Raw genomic sequence first — 14324 nt, 5'->3', positions numbered from 1 at the left:
CTAGAACCGAGTCCTTATGAAATCCTTAACAAAACATGAAGAGCAGAAAAATTAACAAAAGTAAATACTTCTTTAATATGTCTTACTACTTTATATACAAAAAACATTGTATAAGAATGTCAACTCTGTGCCATCCTGGAACAAAAAAGAGACTTATTTTTATTATCCCACTCTCTCCCCACTGTCTCCCCAGAGCTGCTGGAACTGTGGGAGGAAAGCCAGTGAGACATGCAGCGGCTGCAACACGGCTCGCTACTGCGGCTCCTTCTGCCAACACAAAGACTGGGAGAAGCACCACCATGTCTGTGGTCAGGGCCTGCAGGGGTTGCCTGGGGGCAGCAATGTCCCGATAGGCACCCCCTCCTCTTCCACCTCCTCCTCAGCGTCTGGTGCACCTCCCACCCACTCGGAGAGCACCCCTCCAGGACCCCTATCCCTGGTGGGCCAGAGTAGTATTGCAGGAGGGGCCGGCAGCGGCAGTGGGAGTGTATCTGCCAGCCCCAAGGAGAGCAGTTCCAGCAGTGCCTCTCGCTCCACGACCCCAGCTACCCCTGCCCTGCTGGACGCAACTTCTCGCTGAAGTATGACCTTTGTCCCCTCCCTGTGTACTGATGAGACAGTGCTCACTCTCCACACATAACCAAACTGAGGAATCTTCATCGCACACTGCTCCCTTTCCTCCCCTTCACTTTCGGTCCCTATTTCCTTCTCACGCTGAGCTCCTCTGATAATCTTCTCACTACCTGATGATTGACAGTCACCTTCTCTCAGAAACACTTGTTCTGGCTTTGTCTCATTAAAAGCCACACATGCAAAGATTTCAGCCTAGGGTACAGTGTAGTGAAAAGCATGAAAATTGTCTCCTATAGCTGTGTTCAGTCACAGATACATATCAGATGTGTTTGACTTGAAGATATGACTAAGATGTTCCCTCAGTAATGTAAGCAACTCTGTCCACATGAGGACACCAGATAAGGGCTGTGGCAAGGAAACATAAATCAGGGGGCATGAGTTGGCTGATTAGCACTTGGATTGGATTTCCCTTTAATTTAGCACCAATGACAGAACAGTACCAAGCCCTGAGATGTGCACTACCAGTCCAACCAGTTCACTGATGTGGCACTTATTCAACAGTGTCCGTGAGGAGACAGGAAAGGAACATCAAAGTTTGTTTGTTTTTTCCCAAACAAATGAGGGAAGAGGAATAACCTGTGATGTGATTAATTCCTCTGAAACACAGATTAGTATTTATTTAGTTTCTTTCTGGCTTTAAGGGAAAATAAAGAAAGTCCAAATATTCCAAGTAAAGAATAAGACTGATGGTGGCGATGCTGATGATGATAACAATAATAATATGAAAATAAATTAACTTTAAACTGCTAACTACCTTGCTAGCGAGCCAAGAAAATCTACACCGGACTCACCTCTCTGCACCATTGTGAACCCAAATGAATTCAAAGATGAAAACCAACATGATCCAAACCTTTGTATTACACTGCCAAAGTGAATAAGTAAGCGATAAGGAGAAGCACTCATCTAATAACCAAACGCAAAGCAACATCACCTCCTCAGCAGATAAGCCAGCCCTGAGAGGACCGAGCTGCAGAGAGGCTGCGGAACGGGACCCAGAGATGGTAAAAAAAAAATAACAAAACTGTGACCTGCTTTGATCTGCAGCTGCCTCCTGCAGTCTGGACAAAACTACAGCTATTCCTTGGCGATGGCCCAGACTTGTGAAAATGGACAATGCTGTGAACTTGCCTACAAGAAAGACTGATGGAAATGGATGGAAACCCTGCCACAGTGTGATTTTTTTGTGAACAGAGAGAAAAGAGGAAAGAAAAAGCTACACAGCCTCAAAGGAGATGAAGATACAGACATGGCAACAGAGCTGCCAAAAAGAAACCTCAAAACAAGCTTGAAAACATTGTCCAAGAAGGCATTGCATACTGGGGAAGGTTATTTGTAAGTCATTTTTTAAAAGCTCAACAACGGGGAGATATTTCAAGGAATTGCTGTTACCTTTACATTCACTCCCTCCTTTTCCAAAGCATGACAAACAGATAAAGGAGCCTGGTGAAGGGCGGTGTAGACTTGGTTCTCCTCTCTCTTTCTACCTCCCCTCACCCCACACCTCCCTTTGACGCTCTTCCCCGACTACTTGACTCAAGTTTCCCCCCTCTCCCTTAGCCTGCTTTGGTAAGAGCCCCAGAGCAGTCACATGGGAGGGTTTGAACCTGCTTGTAGATATTGTTCCTCTTTTCAAATTTCAATAATGTCTCTTGTCGCTGATGTCCATATGTGCTGCCCTTGTGTATATCCAGAAAGATGAACTTTGTTTTGGTTTTGTTACATTTCAGTTTCCTCCTTTTAAGTTTGGGCTGAGCAGTGAAGTCAGAGCAAGGAGGAAGCCCCTAATTTGACTTGTTGTTTGATCTGTTGTATCTATATTGATGCGATGAAACCCCTCATGTAGAATATTTTGTATTGCTCGCATTGTAAGACAGTGAGAGGACAGAGGTGCAATATGAAGAGAATTCAGCTACTGAATGGAACCTCAACAACTGCCCATAGGGTGTCATATAATATAGATACATATAAATATATTTAAAGTAACATCAGTAACTTAATGTGAATGTACATAGTATTTAAAGAGGTCCAAAAATGTGTTTGCCAAATAACAGAAACCTTTAAACTTTAATGTCCAGAATATGATTTTCTCACAGTACATTAGTTTCTCAAATTGATCAATTTTCCCATTTTCCACTTAAACAGCTTTGAGTTTTAGACCACTAAAAAAGTGTCATGTGACCCTGAGTGGACCCTTAGTGGATGCATGCAGGACCACAATGCATGCAGCTGATAGTGGATGGAAACAGATCAAAGGGTGAATAGACACTACTTCTCTTCCTCGACAACTTCTACAATGACTTGTGCGTATGGGTAACTTCCACCCGATGAAATATTTGAATCTGGATTTCAGACTAAATCCAGTAATTGTTATTTGCTTAACTCACCCTTGTTTGGTTTACATCTTACAGCAGGGAACTCTACATTAAAAAGGGGTGTTGGAGTGTCAAAAAAGTAACCTTAATATAATCTGAAGTGAGAAATAAATTGCCAATTCAATTTCAGAGTTAGTTCCTTCACACCAAATTTGGAAATGGTCTAATATGTTCACTTTCTCACCATCCTTGCAGCCACTGTTCTGAACCTCTCTCTTGGTCCTCATCAACCTGTGTGTTAGGAGTGTTTGTTTCCCCCCAAAGTGCAGGAAAAACCATCAAAAAATAATTAACTTCTGTGCCAGTGTTAAGCTAGAGTAAAACTCCAAACCAATTTGATACAGAATCTTTAAAATGTTTTTTTTCCTCTGTCATTTGCTTATTTGTTATTTGGCATAAGCTAAGGCTCCATGGCAGGTCTAACAGTATAGCAATGCCTAACTATGGATTATGTCCCACATGCTCCAGCTTTATGATCATGTCCAGATAACATTTTGATCAAACAGCTGTAAGGCCTTTACATACAGAACCAGAAGGCCTGTAGCAGCCATATATTTATTTATTGATCAGAGACTGCTCTACCTTGTGGGCCTCATACACACTTGGACCAAACTTGGGGAAAAAAGCCTTTTCTTTTCACAGTGGGTGACACAAAAAAGCATATCTTTATGTTCATCCATGGATCAAAAAGCTAATCATTTTTTAAATTTCTGTGATTTAAAATTGAAATTGGATAAGCTACAAGGTACCCCTGCATCAATGTGTAGCATTTCTGTCTTTGTGCTATAATTACCTTGATATTGTGCTGACCTCAGCCTTTTTGTGTCCGTTCCCCTGATGTTGTATTCCTCCACTTGTACCACAGACCACTTTTCATATTCCCCCCCACCTTTACACACACACACACACACACACACGCACACACACACACACACACACACACACACACACACACACACACACACACACACACACACACACACACACACACACACACACACACACACAAGCTACCTCCTGTGACCATACAGCTAACCACCAGGAGAGGTTGACCTGGACTTTGAAAAGCTGGACTGAAAGCAGACATGGAAATACACAATTAAAAGCGCTCAGTGAATATATTTTAGGAGAAAAAGAGTTGAGAAGCATTGCCATTATCGGATGTACAGGAAAAATTAGCAAAATGATACCGCTTGACTTTAGTAATAGGTACATAATACAGTCAAACCTGCATATTAAACCATGACATGCCATTGTTTGTCCAAAAACCAATAAAAGCACAAACCAAAGTACTCCTGCATTGCCATAGTGTGGCTTTGACACAGTGTGTATTAACAGTACAGAAGTAATAAGGTTAGAGCTCCACTACAGCACTTAACCAAAGTGTCTGAGATACACACAATCAGGGCAGAGGAGTGAGGAGCACGCTAAGTTACCTGGCTTCGTTTCAAATGTGTAGACTCCTCGATCAAGCAATCAAAGCGCTTGTCGTCTACACAATGAATCGTGCTTCTGTACAAACTTACAGGAGCATTTCATTAAGGATAAGCCTACTAATTGCGTGTTCTTACGTTACAAAGCCTTGTAGAGATAAAACAACTACATGGTGGATGAGTGTGTGTGAATGTCAGCGTGTGTTTTTGTATTTAAAAAATATCCTTTCTTTTTGTGTCTCTGTAAAAACTACTTGAAACTTTCAGAGCTTTAATGAAACATCCCAGACAGACTGCAGTGGCAAATTGATTCATAATATGTAGCAGCAGCTTTGTGCAGTGAAACACCGTATCTCTACAATATCCACCTTGTAAAGAACACTGTAATGGCAATTCCTTTCAACTCTTCAAGAGCTTTTTGTGTGCCCTTGTCTGCAAGTAAGCCCTGAGATAAACTAAAAGAACCAAACCCAGTACACCTGTTATAAATGACCAAAATACAACCAAAAGCTACAATGTTACCCTTCAGATTACACTTTGGTTAAGATTTTTTGTGTCTGTCAGCTTCATTTTGTCATGAAACAAATGAGATTCATGCTGAGGTGAAACATACTTTTCTCTGTGAAGATATTATTGATGGCAAACGCATAAGGGCTCTGCTGTTTTGAATACCATCTTAGGGTCTCTGAACACTTTGCATCAGCATTTCCTATTGGTTTAATTCTGTACATGATGTGGGCAAAACTCGTGTTTAGAAGAAACAAACACTTACAGGTTGGCATTTGTCTCTCCTACCCCAACCGATAACTCTACCAATGAAGATTTGAGGCTGGTCTCATGTGATGGTGACTCGTCTTTCTGATGAAACAGGCACTGATACACAGCTTTGGTAGAAAGCTAAAGAGGCAAACAGTGGATACAGCACTTGTTTTCACAAAAGCCATGGCTCAGGATGGTCCTGTTTTTACCTTTACATGAATTGAAAAAGGTTTTATATTTGTAGGGGAGCATTCTATACTGTACTGTGCAATACATTATTACAGAAAAAACAGGTTTCTGTAGGAAAGGTTGGCTCTTTGAAGATCTTTCTCTTTTTGTTTAATTTCCCTCTTCAAAAGGTCCTGTTGCCGTTTTTAGATGAAGTTAACTGTGCCAGAAGAATTCAATTCTGATTTGTATTTATTTCTTGCATGCTTTCCTCCCTGTTGCTAATACCGCTCTTTAACTGTTCGCTCTGTTGGATGTGTGAAGCTGTAAAACATTCTAATTCAGGTTATTGTCTGTGTTGAACAATGTAACTGTGTAATTAAAACATGAAATGAAGTATTCATCATTGGTGGTGGTTTTCTTCTGGATTGCAGGCATATTCTGAGATGACATCCTCAGAAGAGGAAAATCATCTATTGTTACTGAGTCATCACTAACAAGAAGCTATAATATGAACTTCATACACCATATGATTACACTCCCTCTGTCTACAGAAACGTGATCTCAAGAGCTGAGGAACAAAAGAAAAACAGTATAATGGCATGTCTCTATACACTTTGTATCTTTGTATGAGTATAGGTAATGGTGAATATTACGGAAAATAAACCATTTGCCTCTTGCATTTAGGCCTATATTTTCCTCATAGACTGCATAGGGGTAAAACACAAAGATAAACTAGGCTGCATTGTTTTTTAGTTGCCTCTGTATCAGGTTTGTGCAAAAGTTTAAGGTTACACTAGCATTTAGCGTGGCATTGCAAGCTCAAGTACTTACAGTCACTGGCATCTATAAGTCAAGCCCCCGCTCCCTCTCTCACACAAATATATGCAGGCTAGAGCTTAAAAATATTAAATAGAATTGGCAGCACTTGAATAATACATAGCTGTGAGCAGGGCTTGACATTAACATCGGCCAAATACTGGTGGATTTCGGCAGTGGCTGGTAACACCGCCGCTCCCACTGGCCACTTTGGCGGGTTGAATTTTATCTCAAACATGGAGCAGAGAGACAAGCAAAAAGATGACTCTGATGATGAAAGCTCTGAGGAAATTTAATTTACCTCTCCTTCATTGTCATTCTCATGAAAAAAGAAATGATTTTCTGATTACAATCGTTAATAAATATTTAAGCAGACAGTGTCTCTTGCTGAGTTTTTATCAGTTCAATTAATCCCCTTTACCATTTTATTATAAGCAATAACAAAGTACTATTTTAATTACTATGTCTTAATAGACTGCATATTTTCATAAGGAGCACAATGTTACACACAACTTTATCAGAGCTGAATACCTTACTAAGGACCTGTGGATTTTAACATTGATGTAGTCTTGTTTTGAGTGTGCATAGGGGTCATTTACATTTAAAGAGGTTGTAAATCTTTTTTAAGTAAACTTAAGCATGTCATCATCGGCTTTAATCATATTGAACATAATTATCCAACAACAAATTGTGGCCAGTGAAAATACTGAGTGGCCAGTAACTCAGGGATACCACTAGCCACAGTGGCTGGTGAGCGAAAAAGTTAATGTCAAGCCCTGGCTGTGAGCATATAAGACGTAGACAGTAAATGTAAACACTCCACAGGACACCTGTCCTGTTAACTGTTCATTTCTGTGGTAGTACTGTATGCAGCCTTGGGGAAGAAGCTCTGCTAGTAGCTAACAATAGTAGCAGTGGTGGGCACCAGCAGCTCAGTCTTTTTACCGCTGTTTATGTGACTCAGCAGCAATGTACGCACAGTATTGTATGTTTTACTATAACAGCGGTGCTCTGCAATTTCTGGATCTCACAGCACTACATTCCAGTTCCCAGCATCTGTTGCTCATGTGTTCATCTACTTTTATTATTTTATCCTGTAAGTATTCTTCTTATGCCATTAGCAAGCAGCTCTCATGTGCTACGGCTGTAGTCTAGTGGAAATTTTATATTACAACCATGCAATGTTATAATCGGTAAATATTTGGTGAAGATGGCCTAGTGGTCTAGGTCCCGCCCCATGAGGTTCGACCTTGATCGGGCGACAGGGGTTTGAATCCAACCTGTGGCCTATTTCCCACATGTCACTCCCCAATTTTGCCACCTTCCCTACGCTATCCACTGTCCTCTCCCATCTCATTAGAGGCATGAGAAGCCAAAAAAAAAAAGTTGAAATTTTACTCTTAAGATAAGATCAAATGTTAATCCACTCTTCAACTTTTATTTGTAGATTAGTGGATTTTTGGGTATTTAAAAATCATGATGCATCCTGACTAGCATTAACTGTGCCCTTGCTAAATGTTAATGTGAGCTGTTGCTCATAGGTCATTTAATATGTTCTTACACCTTCAAACCTGGTTGATGTCACTCTGGATCCTCACTATAAATGCTATTTTTTCAAATTACTGCTGATAAGTAGAAACTAATCCATAACAAAGACACCAGTCCAACAGTTACAGCATTCCCAGCATACCAGTTGTGCTCCTAGGATTAACAAAAATTAAATTATCCATTCATTAGTTTATGTACAGGGAAATGGCAGCATGGCATGTTGTGGGCTCACTAATCACAGGGACCAATCTATGGTTTGATTCTCTAGATTGATTGAAAAATTACTATTGTGACAAAAAAAAGTTAATTAGCTCAAGATTACAAGGTAAATCAATCTGTTTATTGGGGTGCACCGATCACAATTTTCTGTCCGATCACCAATCTTTAAAAAGCCTGGCCTGCCGATACCGATTTTTCTTTCTTTCTTTCTTTTTTTTTTTTTTTTTTTACCAACTTACAGCATATACCTTCAATGTTCCAACCTGTTCAAAAAATAAATCTTTATGTTAAACAAAAAAACAAACAATCAAGTATCCCGAGTTTTAGGTCTCAGAGTAAAAAGCAACAGTGGCTGGCTGTCAGACCCTATAATATAAGGGGAGGTATATGGTCTGACAGAGGTCTGGCGGAGGTATGTTAGATCAGTTTCATTTGTAAAGATTGGCCAAACATCGATCCCCCAAAATTAAGGAAATCGGCACAGATCGATCTGTGCATGTCTACTGTTTATGTACAAAAATTAGCTTTGTACCTCAAAATAACAAGAAAATCAGTCAAGCTTTCAAGAAAACAGCTGAAGTCTAATCATTATCACAGGAAAACCTACATTTTTATATCAAGACAGTAAGACAAATGAGTTGAAATCTTGTATGAAAACAAAAATCACACCAAAAAAAAAAACAGATTCAGACCTGAAAAGATGCACCTTTTGCGGTAACAATTCCACATGTCTGCCAATTGTCACAACTTCTAGTAGTTTTGTATTAATAAATAAGATCATTTCTGTCGTATAAATGTAAAAGTCTGCTCAACATTCCTGTAATATAAGTTGAACCTGGGATGTGGAGGAATGTGCACCAAAAAGCGATGGGCAGGAGGCACCTTGTTGCTGCGCCACTGGGATGCAGAAGCCCTCCTCCTGTGTTTCTCTCACGTGCGCGCCACTGTCAATCAGTCCAGCGCGTCATGAGTCTCATTCACAGGTGATATCTATTAGCTTACCTCATATGCTGTCAGGTGTCGCGTCCGCGGACCATCAAAGCGTTCCCTCTGTGGCAGAGACTTCTTGTGGCGAGCTGCAGTGGGCTTTGCAGATGCCATGTTGGAGCAGTGAGCTTAGCATGGCGGAAAATCATCTGGAGTACGGCTACCTGGAGGGCGAGTCCATGGGGGAGCATTTCGCCGAGGACCCGGTTGGTATCATTGTGTTTGTGGTGTATCTGAAGGTGGCTGCGCACGTTTGTAGTGTAGTAGTTACGATAGCAGGGCGACTGAACCTGAATGCGCAAGCACAGCAATGTGTAGTTTTATCTTTGATACACGTTTTTGTGCAGAGACGACTTGACAGCCATATCCAAAATAACATGATTGGTGCATAGGGCCATTCAGGTGCACTGCATTGTGGGAGAGGCGCTGGAATAGACAGAAGCCTTACATCAGGTTCAGATGTATTGTACTGAAACCTCGCGCCATATGCTTGTGAGTCTATGACTGATCATTCATTCTGAGAGATTCACTTGTGAGACTCTATATGTCTACCCTGGCTCTATACACTTCCCTTAGACTGTTTTGTATCTCCTTAAGATATAATTTTGAGAAAGTAAGGCTACATGTTTGCCAAGCCATCCAAACTTATTATATATTCAGATATAAAACCATTGTGTGTGTGTGTGTGTGTGTGTGTGTGTGTGTGTGTGTGTGTGTGTGTGTGTGCTTTTTTAAATAAATTGCAATTTGGAGTTCAATGACAGCACAACAATCAGGTGATGCAGACAAACTCCTTATTCAATCAGGCATACTTAAAATCCAATGTGGTCCAGATCCACAATGAAAAACCTTTGACGCCTTTTGCCCTGTGTGTAAGCCATTTTATGAAATCTATTTTGTTTCTGTACTTGTTTATTAACATTTCTTCTTTAATATCTCCTCAGTCAGACCTCCAGTGTGGTATTCAGCTTCAGTCAACAGAAACTTAATACTCTCCTCTCCATGTTGTGTGTTTAAGGAGCTGGCGGCCATCAAGGCCAGGGTTCAGGAGCTGGAGATGGAGGAGGAGACCGAGAGGCTGAAAGAAGAGGAGGAGAGGTGTGATGTAGCAGAGATGCAGCTCCTGACAAGCAGCCCCCGACCTGGTGAGACAGCCTTGGGGTCTTACCCGCCCCATGTTTTGTTATTGTGTCACATTGTTGTATGGCTAAATACTGATTATGCATTGGGGAGGCCTCAGCAGCAAGTTTTTGGCCAGGTGCGTAGCATTGCAGCCTCCAGGCAGGTGAGGTAGTTGCATCCTTCACCATCTGGCCAACACCTGGGACACTTCACATGTGCCTCATCACTGCCCAATGAGACGAAGCAGCAAGCCTCGTGGAACCAGAAGGGTCCTCCTTGCTGCCTTTGGCTATTTTCTGCCTCTGTGCATTTCCACATGCCTTAAACCCCTCCCATTGCTTTCCTTTGGTTCTTCTCAGAACAGAGATGTAATCGGATAGGAAGCACCATTGTGTCTTCATATTTATTTTCAAAGAAGATGCAAGATGTATTTGAATAATTTTTGCTTGTATTTCACCCTGTCAAGACTGTCAGTTCTTTATATTTAATCCAGAAAAGTTCAAATATGTTTTTCCCCCCCATAGGACCTTTTTACAACATGACCCCAGAGGAGAGGATAGATGCAGACAACAGATCAGTCTACGTTGGAAATGTAACACTCAATTTTTTTTTTTCCATGTTAAGCATTTTTATTTTGTGACATCTGTTCTGACTCATTTTATGCACATATCCCAGGTAGATTATGGAGCTACTGCAGACGAGTTAGAGATCCATTTTAACGGATGTGGCCCCGTCAACCGAGTTACTATCCTATGTGACCGCTTCTCAGGACATCCCAAAGGGTGAGATCAGCCAACGTACACACATTTGGGCTTCCATGTAAGATTGTCGAACAAAATACAACTTCACCTAATATTGTACTTAATTTGATTTCTTGTTGCTCTTTACTCTTCACAGGTTTGCATATATTGAGTTCTCTGATCGAGACTCGGTGCACAGTGCCATTGGTTTGCATGAAACCTTGTTCAGAGGGAGAGTCCTCAAGGCAAGGAGAATTATACTTTTAGTTACTAAGATGATTGGTTGCAATGGTTTCGCATACTAAACTTACTTTTGGTACTGATAAACCCAGATTTTAGAATGGAGAAAAATTGTAAGAAATGGATTATTTTGGTGAGGAAAAGATATAGTTGCTTGTATTTAGACCAGAATTTAAATTGTTAAATCATGCCATGCCTATCTTTGGCTTAAACTACAGGGCTTCCTCTTTTGGTTCATTACCTTTAATCAGTTTAATTTGGACAACTTTGTTAATCTCTCCTGGGGGATTTTCTTATTTAACAAAAAAAAACTGTTGTATGCACTAAATGTGTTTCAAGAAGTGTAAATGCAAAACTAGAAATAATTTTTGCTGTAATTGATCACCCTTGGTAGTGTGGTAAAGAAATTATGTTCTTGGACTCCCAGGTAATGCCAAAGAGGACCAACATGCCAGGCATCAGCACCACGGACAGGGGAGGCCACAGAGGCGGACACTCCAGAGGCGGCAGAGGCAGAGGTAGTAGTGGTTATCGTCCCCCAAGATACCAGAGCAGCTCTCGAGGCAGGTTCAGGTACCAGTCCACCAGGCCACAACATCAAACACCCCACCCTTACTACGGAGGCCCCTCAGTGGGAAAGAGACAGTGGGGCCACATGGACTACCAAGAACAGGTGCCTAAGCGTTATCCATGTCTTCTACTGATCACTCCTCCATCAGAGGAGATGGGGGCAGGGTCAAGTGGACAGCATTACCCTCAACAGCGCTAGCACCACCCAGTAAACGCAAAAGAGGGTGACAAAAACTGATGATTTTAAAGAAGTGTTTGTTGGCATTACCAAGTGAAGCATCACGTGAAGAGGATTGGTTGCGTGACTTTTTAAATTGCATCCCTGCATCAGTCGTTCGAAGTACATGAGATGTGAAAAAGAAGTCTGGGGTCAGAGGTGTTGCATAATTGGCTTCTGTGAATGCATGGGACAGTACTCAAATTGTTCAGCAGTTTGCGTCTCTATTTTTACAAATTGATGTGAATGTATTGTGTTTCTGCCTGCAATGTAAATCCTCTCTAATGTATAACTCTTTGCTATGTAAGTGAATGAATAAATAAAACAATGATTCCAGTTCAATGACATCCATGCAGTTATGTGCAACAATAAAATTTTATTTCAGTCATTTCAATAATAAAGGCAACAGTTAAAGAAAATGCAAATAAGGGGTGTTCTGTACAGTGGAGGATCAGAGTGAGAGATGTCAGCCAGTTTGCACCATCATCCCAGATACGATGCCGTCGAAGGCCCTGCAAAATGATTAGTCAAAAATGATTCGATCACTTAGATCACTTCTTTGGAAAACTATCAGTGAGAGTAATAAAACAACAAGCTTTACGAGTTGCCTTACTTTGACTGGATAGTGTCACCAGGATTGTGGAATGGGTTGCACATTACATCCGTAAAAGAGTTGTGTAGTTTCCTAAACATCTAGAAGGGAAAAAAAAAACAACTTAAAGGCTATCAAAATGTTGACCAGTGTATATCAATTGTACCCCTTAAGTTAGGTTTCCTGATAAATCTTTGTAACATGTGAGAAGGATTCAGCACTTGTGCACCTTGTATATCTCTATAGCTTTGCTGATGTAATCACATAAATTTATTGTCCAGATTATATTTAGGTTATTATGGCTGACCTAGGAATAACTTGAGATAAAAAACAAGCCGAGACTTAGGGGAAAGACATTTCCTAGTTGTGTAAACGGCAAAAACACAATGAAAAAGTATAGAGTTTGGCTTTTCATGCTGCATTTGTGGTTAAGATGAGTGAAATCAACTTACACTTCTGATTTCATTGTCCCGCAATGATGTGTTTGATGAATCGACGACAATGACAAATTTCACCTTGGAGTTGGTAACATACCCGTATCTAGTTTATGAAGTTAAGGACATACATGTGTACATTAAAAATCCAGTATGTCTTTCATGTGCTGCAAAATGTATTTCCCTGTGATGCACTGTTCATACTATGCATAGGGGTTCTACTGGCTGAAGTACATTTTGATAGACTTTCTACCAAACTACCAATACTGTCATTGTAGGAGGGTGGGGGTCAGCATGGACATTCTGACTGATCTGCAGCTACAGAGCCCCATACACAACAAACTGTGACACACTGTGCGTCCGGACATATTTCTATCCGTAACAGCATTAACCCTTTCTGCTGTTTGAGCTCCAGTAGCTCATGTGTTTGACCACCCCCATATGTTTGACCACTGGGCAGCTTTCACACCAAAGATGGGTGCCTGACGCTGTCCTGAGGGTATTCCAATGTGTTTCCAATTCTCCACCGCAAAACAAGGATACACTTTGTAGTCCTCAGTGGGATAAAGCAGACCCAGGTACAGCTCTCTCTGGTCCCCCAGTGACTTGCCCACAGCTGAGATCTTCTCCTCCACCACATCCAGGGAGGTGTGTACTGTGTAATGGAACTTCAGCTCATTTTGCGTTGGGACACTGCGGATATACAGCGGGTAGTTCTGTGAAAGGACATAAATATTAGAGCCATACTTTTTGTAAGAAAAAGACTCACGTTGTAAAGCTGAAATGGTTTTCAAAACGGAGAGGAATATTGTGACAAAAGCTTGTCTTCCAAATGCTAATGTTGTTAGCTAAAGCGGCAGGTCTGAACGGCCAATTCTACTTTGCTGGCAAACATAGCAAGCGGACAATTGCTCGGAAACGATTTTCGTGATAAAGCTAAGTATTTTAGCGCTGATTATCAATAATGGATAGCACATCGGACAAGAGATAAAAGCAATCTTTACCTCTTTAGCGATCACTGCAATGCACACCGCCATGTTAGTGTTCCTCCTCTGAGCTGTCAGATGCTATCACGTGATGTGGTGCGTTCAGGTTTCTATATGACAATAGGAATATTAAGGAGTTGACTTGCATACATTTTTCTTTATAAAGTAAACAACCACGTATTCAGACTATATTAGAGAGCTGTATTATTCTCGTCGCTATTTTCTCCTGTTTTATTAATTCATAATATAACAGGACAAAAGTTTCTGTTAAATAGTAGAAGATTTTGAATCACTTCGAGCAACCTTTACGTTTATTGAACATGTAAACAGAGGTCCATCAAGGCACCACAATCATGGCATACCTTATTATTTTTCTGTAATTTCAAGTTAGATACATGTTTTATATTCAACCAAAACTGCTAGGTAATATGACGCTGAAATCATCTTAAATTGATTTTAAAAATGATTAAACCGCAAACGTTTAA

At 40.8% G+C, this 14324-nt stretch overlaps 3 protein-coding genes across 13 annotated transcripts in view; 2 read left to right on the top strand and 1 right to left on the bottom strand.

Annotated features, from left to right (window-relative positions):
• cbfa2t3 (CBFA2/RUNX1 partner transcriptional co-repressor 3) overlaps nucleotides 1-5749 on the top strand; it is a 43347-nt gene extending 37598 nt beyond the window's left edge. For 8 of the 11 annotated variants that reach the window (XM_074666186.1, XM_074666191.1, XM_074666190.1 and 5 more), the window contains one exon: nucleotides 185-5749. In XM_074666186.1, coding sequence (XP_074522287.1) covers nucleotides 185-580 — 396 coding nt within the window. In that variant the 3' untranslated portion in view covers nucleotides 581-5749. The remainder of the gene's footprint in view (nucleotides 1-184) is intronic. The other 3 variants (XM_074666195.1, XM_074666189.1, XM_074666187.1) reach the window with 1 other exon arrangement.
• A 3153-nt stretch (nucleotides 5750-8902) lies between these two features.
• Nucleotides 8903-12141, top strand: pabpn1l (PABPN1 like, cytoplasmic). Its single transcript, XM_074666217.1, has 6 exons — nucleotides 8903-9144; nucleotides 9957-10083; nucleotides 10585-10652; nucleotides 10736-10842; nucleotides 10958-11045; nucleotides 11468-12141. Exons 1-6 carry the CDS (start codon nucleotides 8959-8961, stop codon nucleotides 11807-11809), a joined length of 918 nt encoding a protein of 305 aa, XP_074522318.1. The 5' UTR covers nucleotides 8903-8958; the 3' UTR covers nucleotides 11810-12141.
• Nucleotides 12142-12193: 52 nt separating this feature from the next.
• On the bottom strand, nucleotides 12194-13952 carry trappc2l (trafficking protein particle complex subunit 2L). Its single transcript, XM_074666214.1, has 5 exons — nucleotides 13858-13952; nucleotides 13397-13569; nucleotides 12872-12959; nucleotides 12441-12520; nucleotides 12194-12339 (listed from the first exon to the last, which is right to left on the bottom strand). Exons 1-5 carry the CDS (start codon nucleotides 13888-13890, stop codon nucleotides 12294-12296), a joined length of 420 nt encoding a protein of 139 aa, XP_074522315.1. The 5' UTR covers nucleotides 13891-13952; the 3' UTR covers nucleotides 12194-12293.
• Between the last annotated feature and the right edge of the window lie 372 nt (nucleotides 13953-14324).

Source organism: Halichoeres trimaculatus, unplaced genomic scaffold (genome assembly GCF_033239565.1).
Source record: "Halichoeres trimaculatus isolate MK-OKI-2021-1 unplaced genomic scaffold, fHalTri1.1 fHalTri1_scaffold_3, whole genome shotgun sequence".
NCBI classification, from domain to species: domain Eukaryota; kingdom Metazoa; phylum Chordata; class Actinopteri; order Labriformes; family Labridae; genus Halichoeres; species Halichoeres trimaculatus.
Note: the sequence above shows the minus strand (reverse complement) of the source record. Positions and strands in the feature narration are given on the sequence as shown.

What these genes read in the sequence shown, in the direction of transcription:
- pabpn1l (XM_074666217.1), top strand. Translation starts at nt 8,959, where the DNA reads ATGCTGTCAGGTGTCGCGTCCGCGGACCATCAAAGCGTTCCCTCTGTG. An exon ending in GACAAGCAGCCCCCGACCTG is followed by an intron (nt 10,084 to 10,584) that starts GTGAGACAGCCT and finishes TCCCCCCCATAG; the next exon opens with GACCTTTTTACAACATGACC. An exon ending in TCAGAGGGAGAGTCCTCAAG is followed by an intron (nt 11,046 to 11,467) that starts GCAAGGAGAATT and finishes TTGGACTCCCAG; the next exon opens with GTAATGCCAAAGAGGACCAA.
- trappc2l (XM_074666214.1), bottom strand. Translation starts at nt 13,890, where the DNA reads ATGGCGGTGTGCATTGCAGTGATCGCTAAAGAG. An exon ending in CCCACTGAGGACTACAAAGT is followed by an intron (nt 12,960 to 13,396) that starts GTATCCTTGTTT and finishes TTCATAAACTAG; the next exon opens with ATACGGGTATGTTACCAACT. An exon ending in GGGACAATGAAATCAGAAGT is followed by an intron (nt 12,521 to 12,871) that starts GTAAGTTGATTT and finishes TTTCCCTTCTAG; the next exon opens with ATGTTTAGGAAACTACACAA.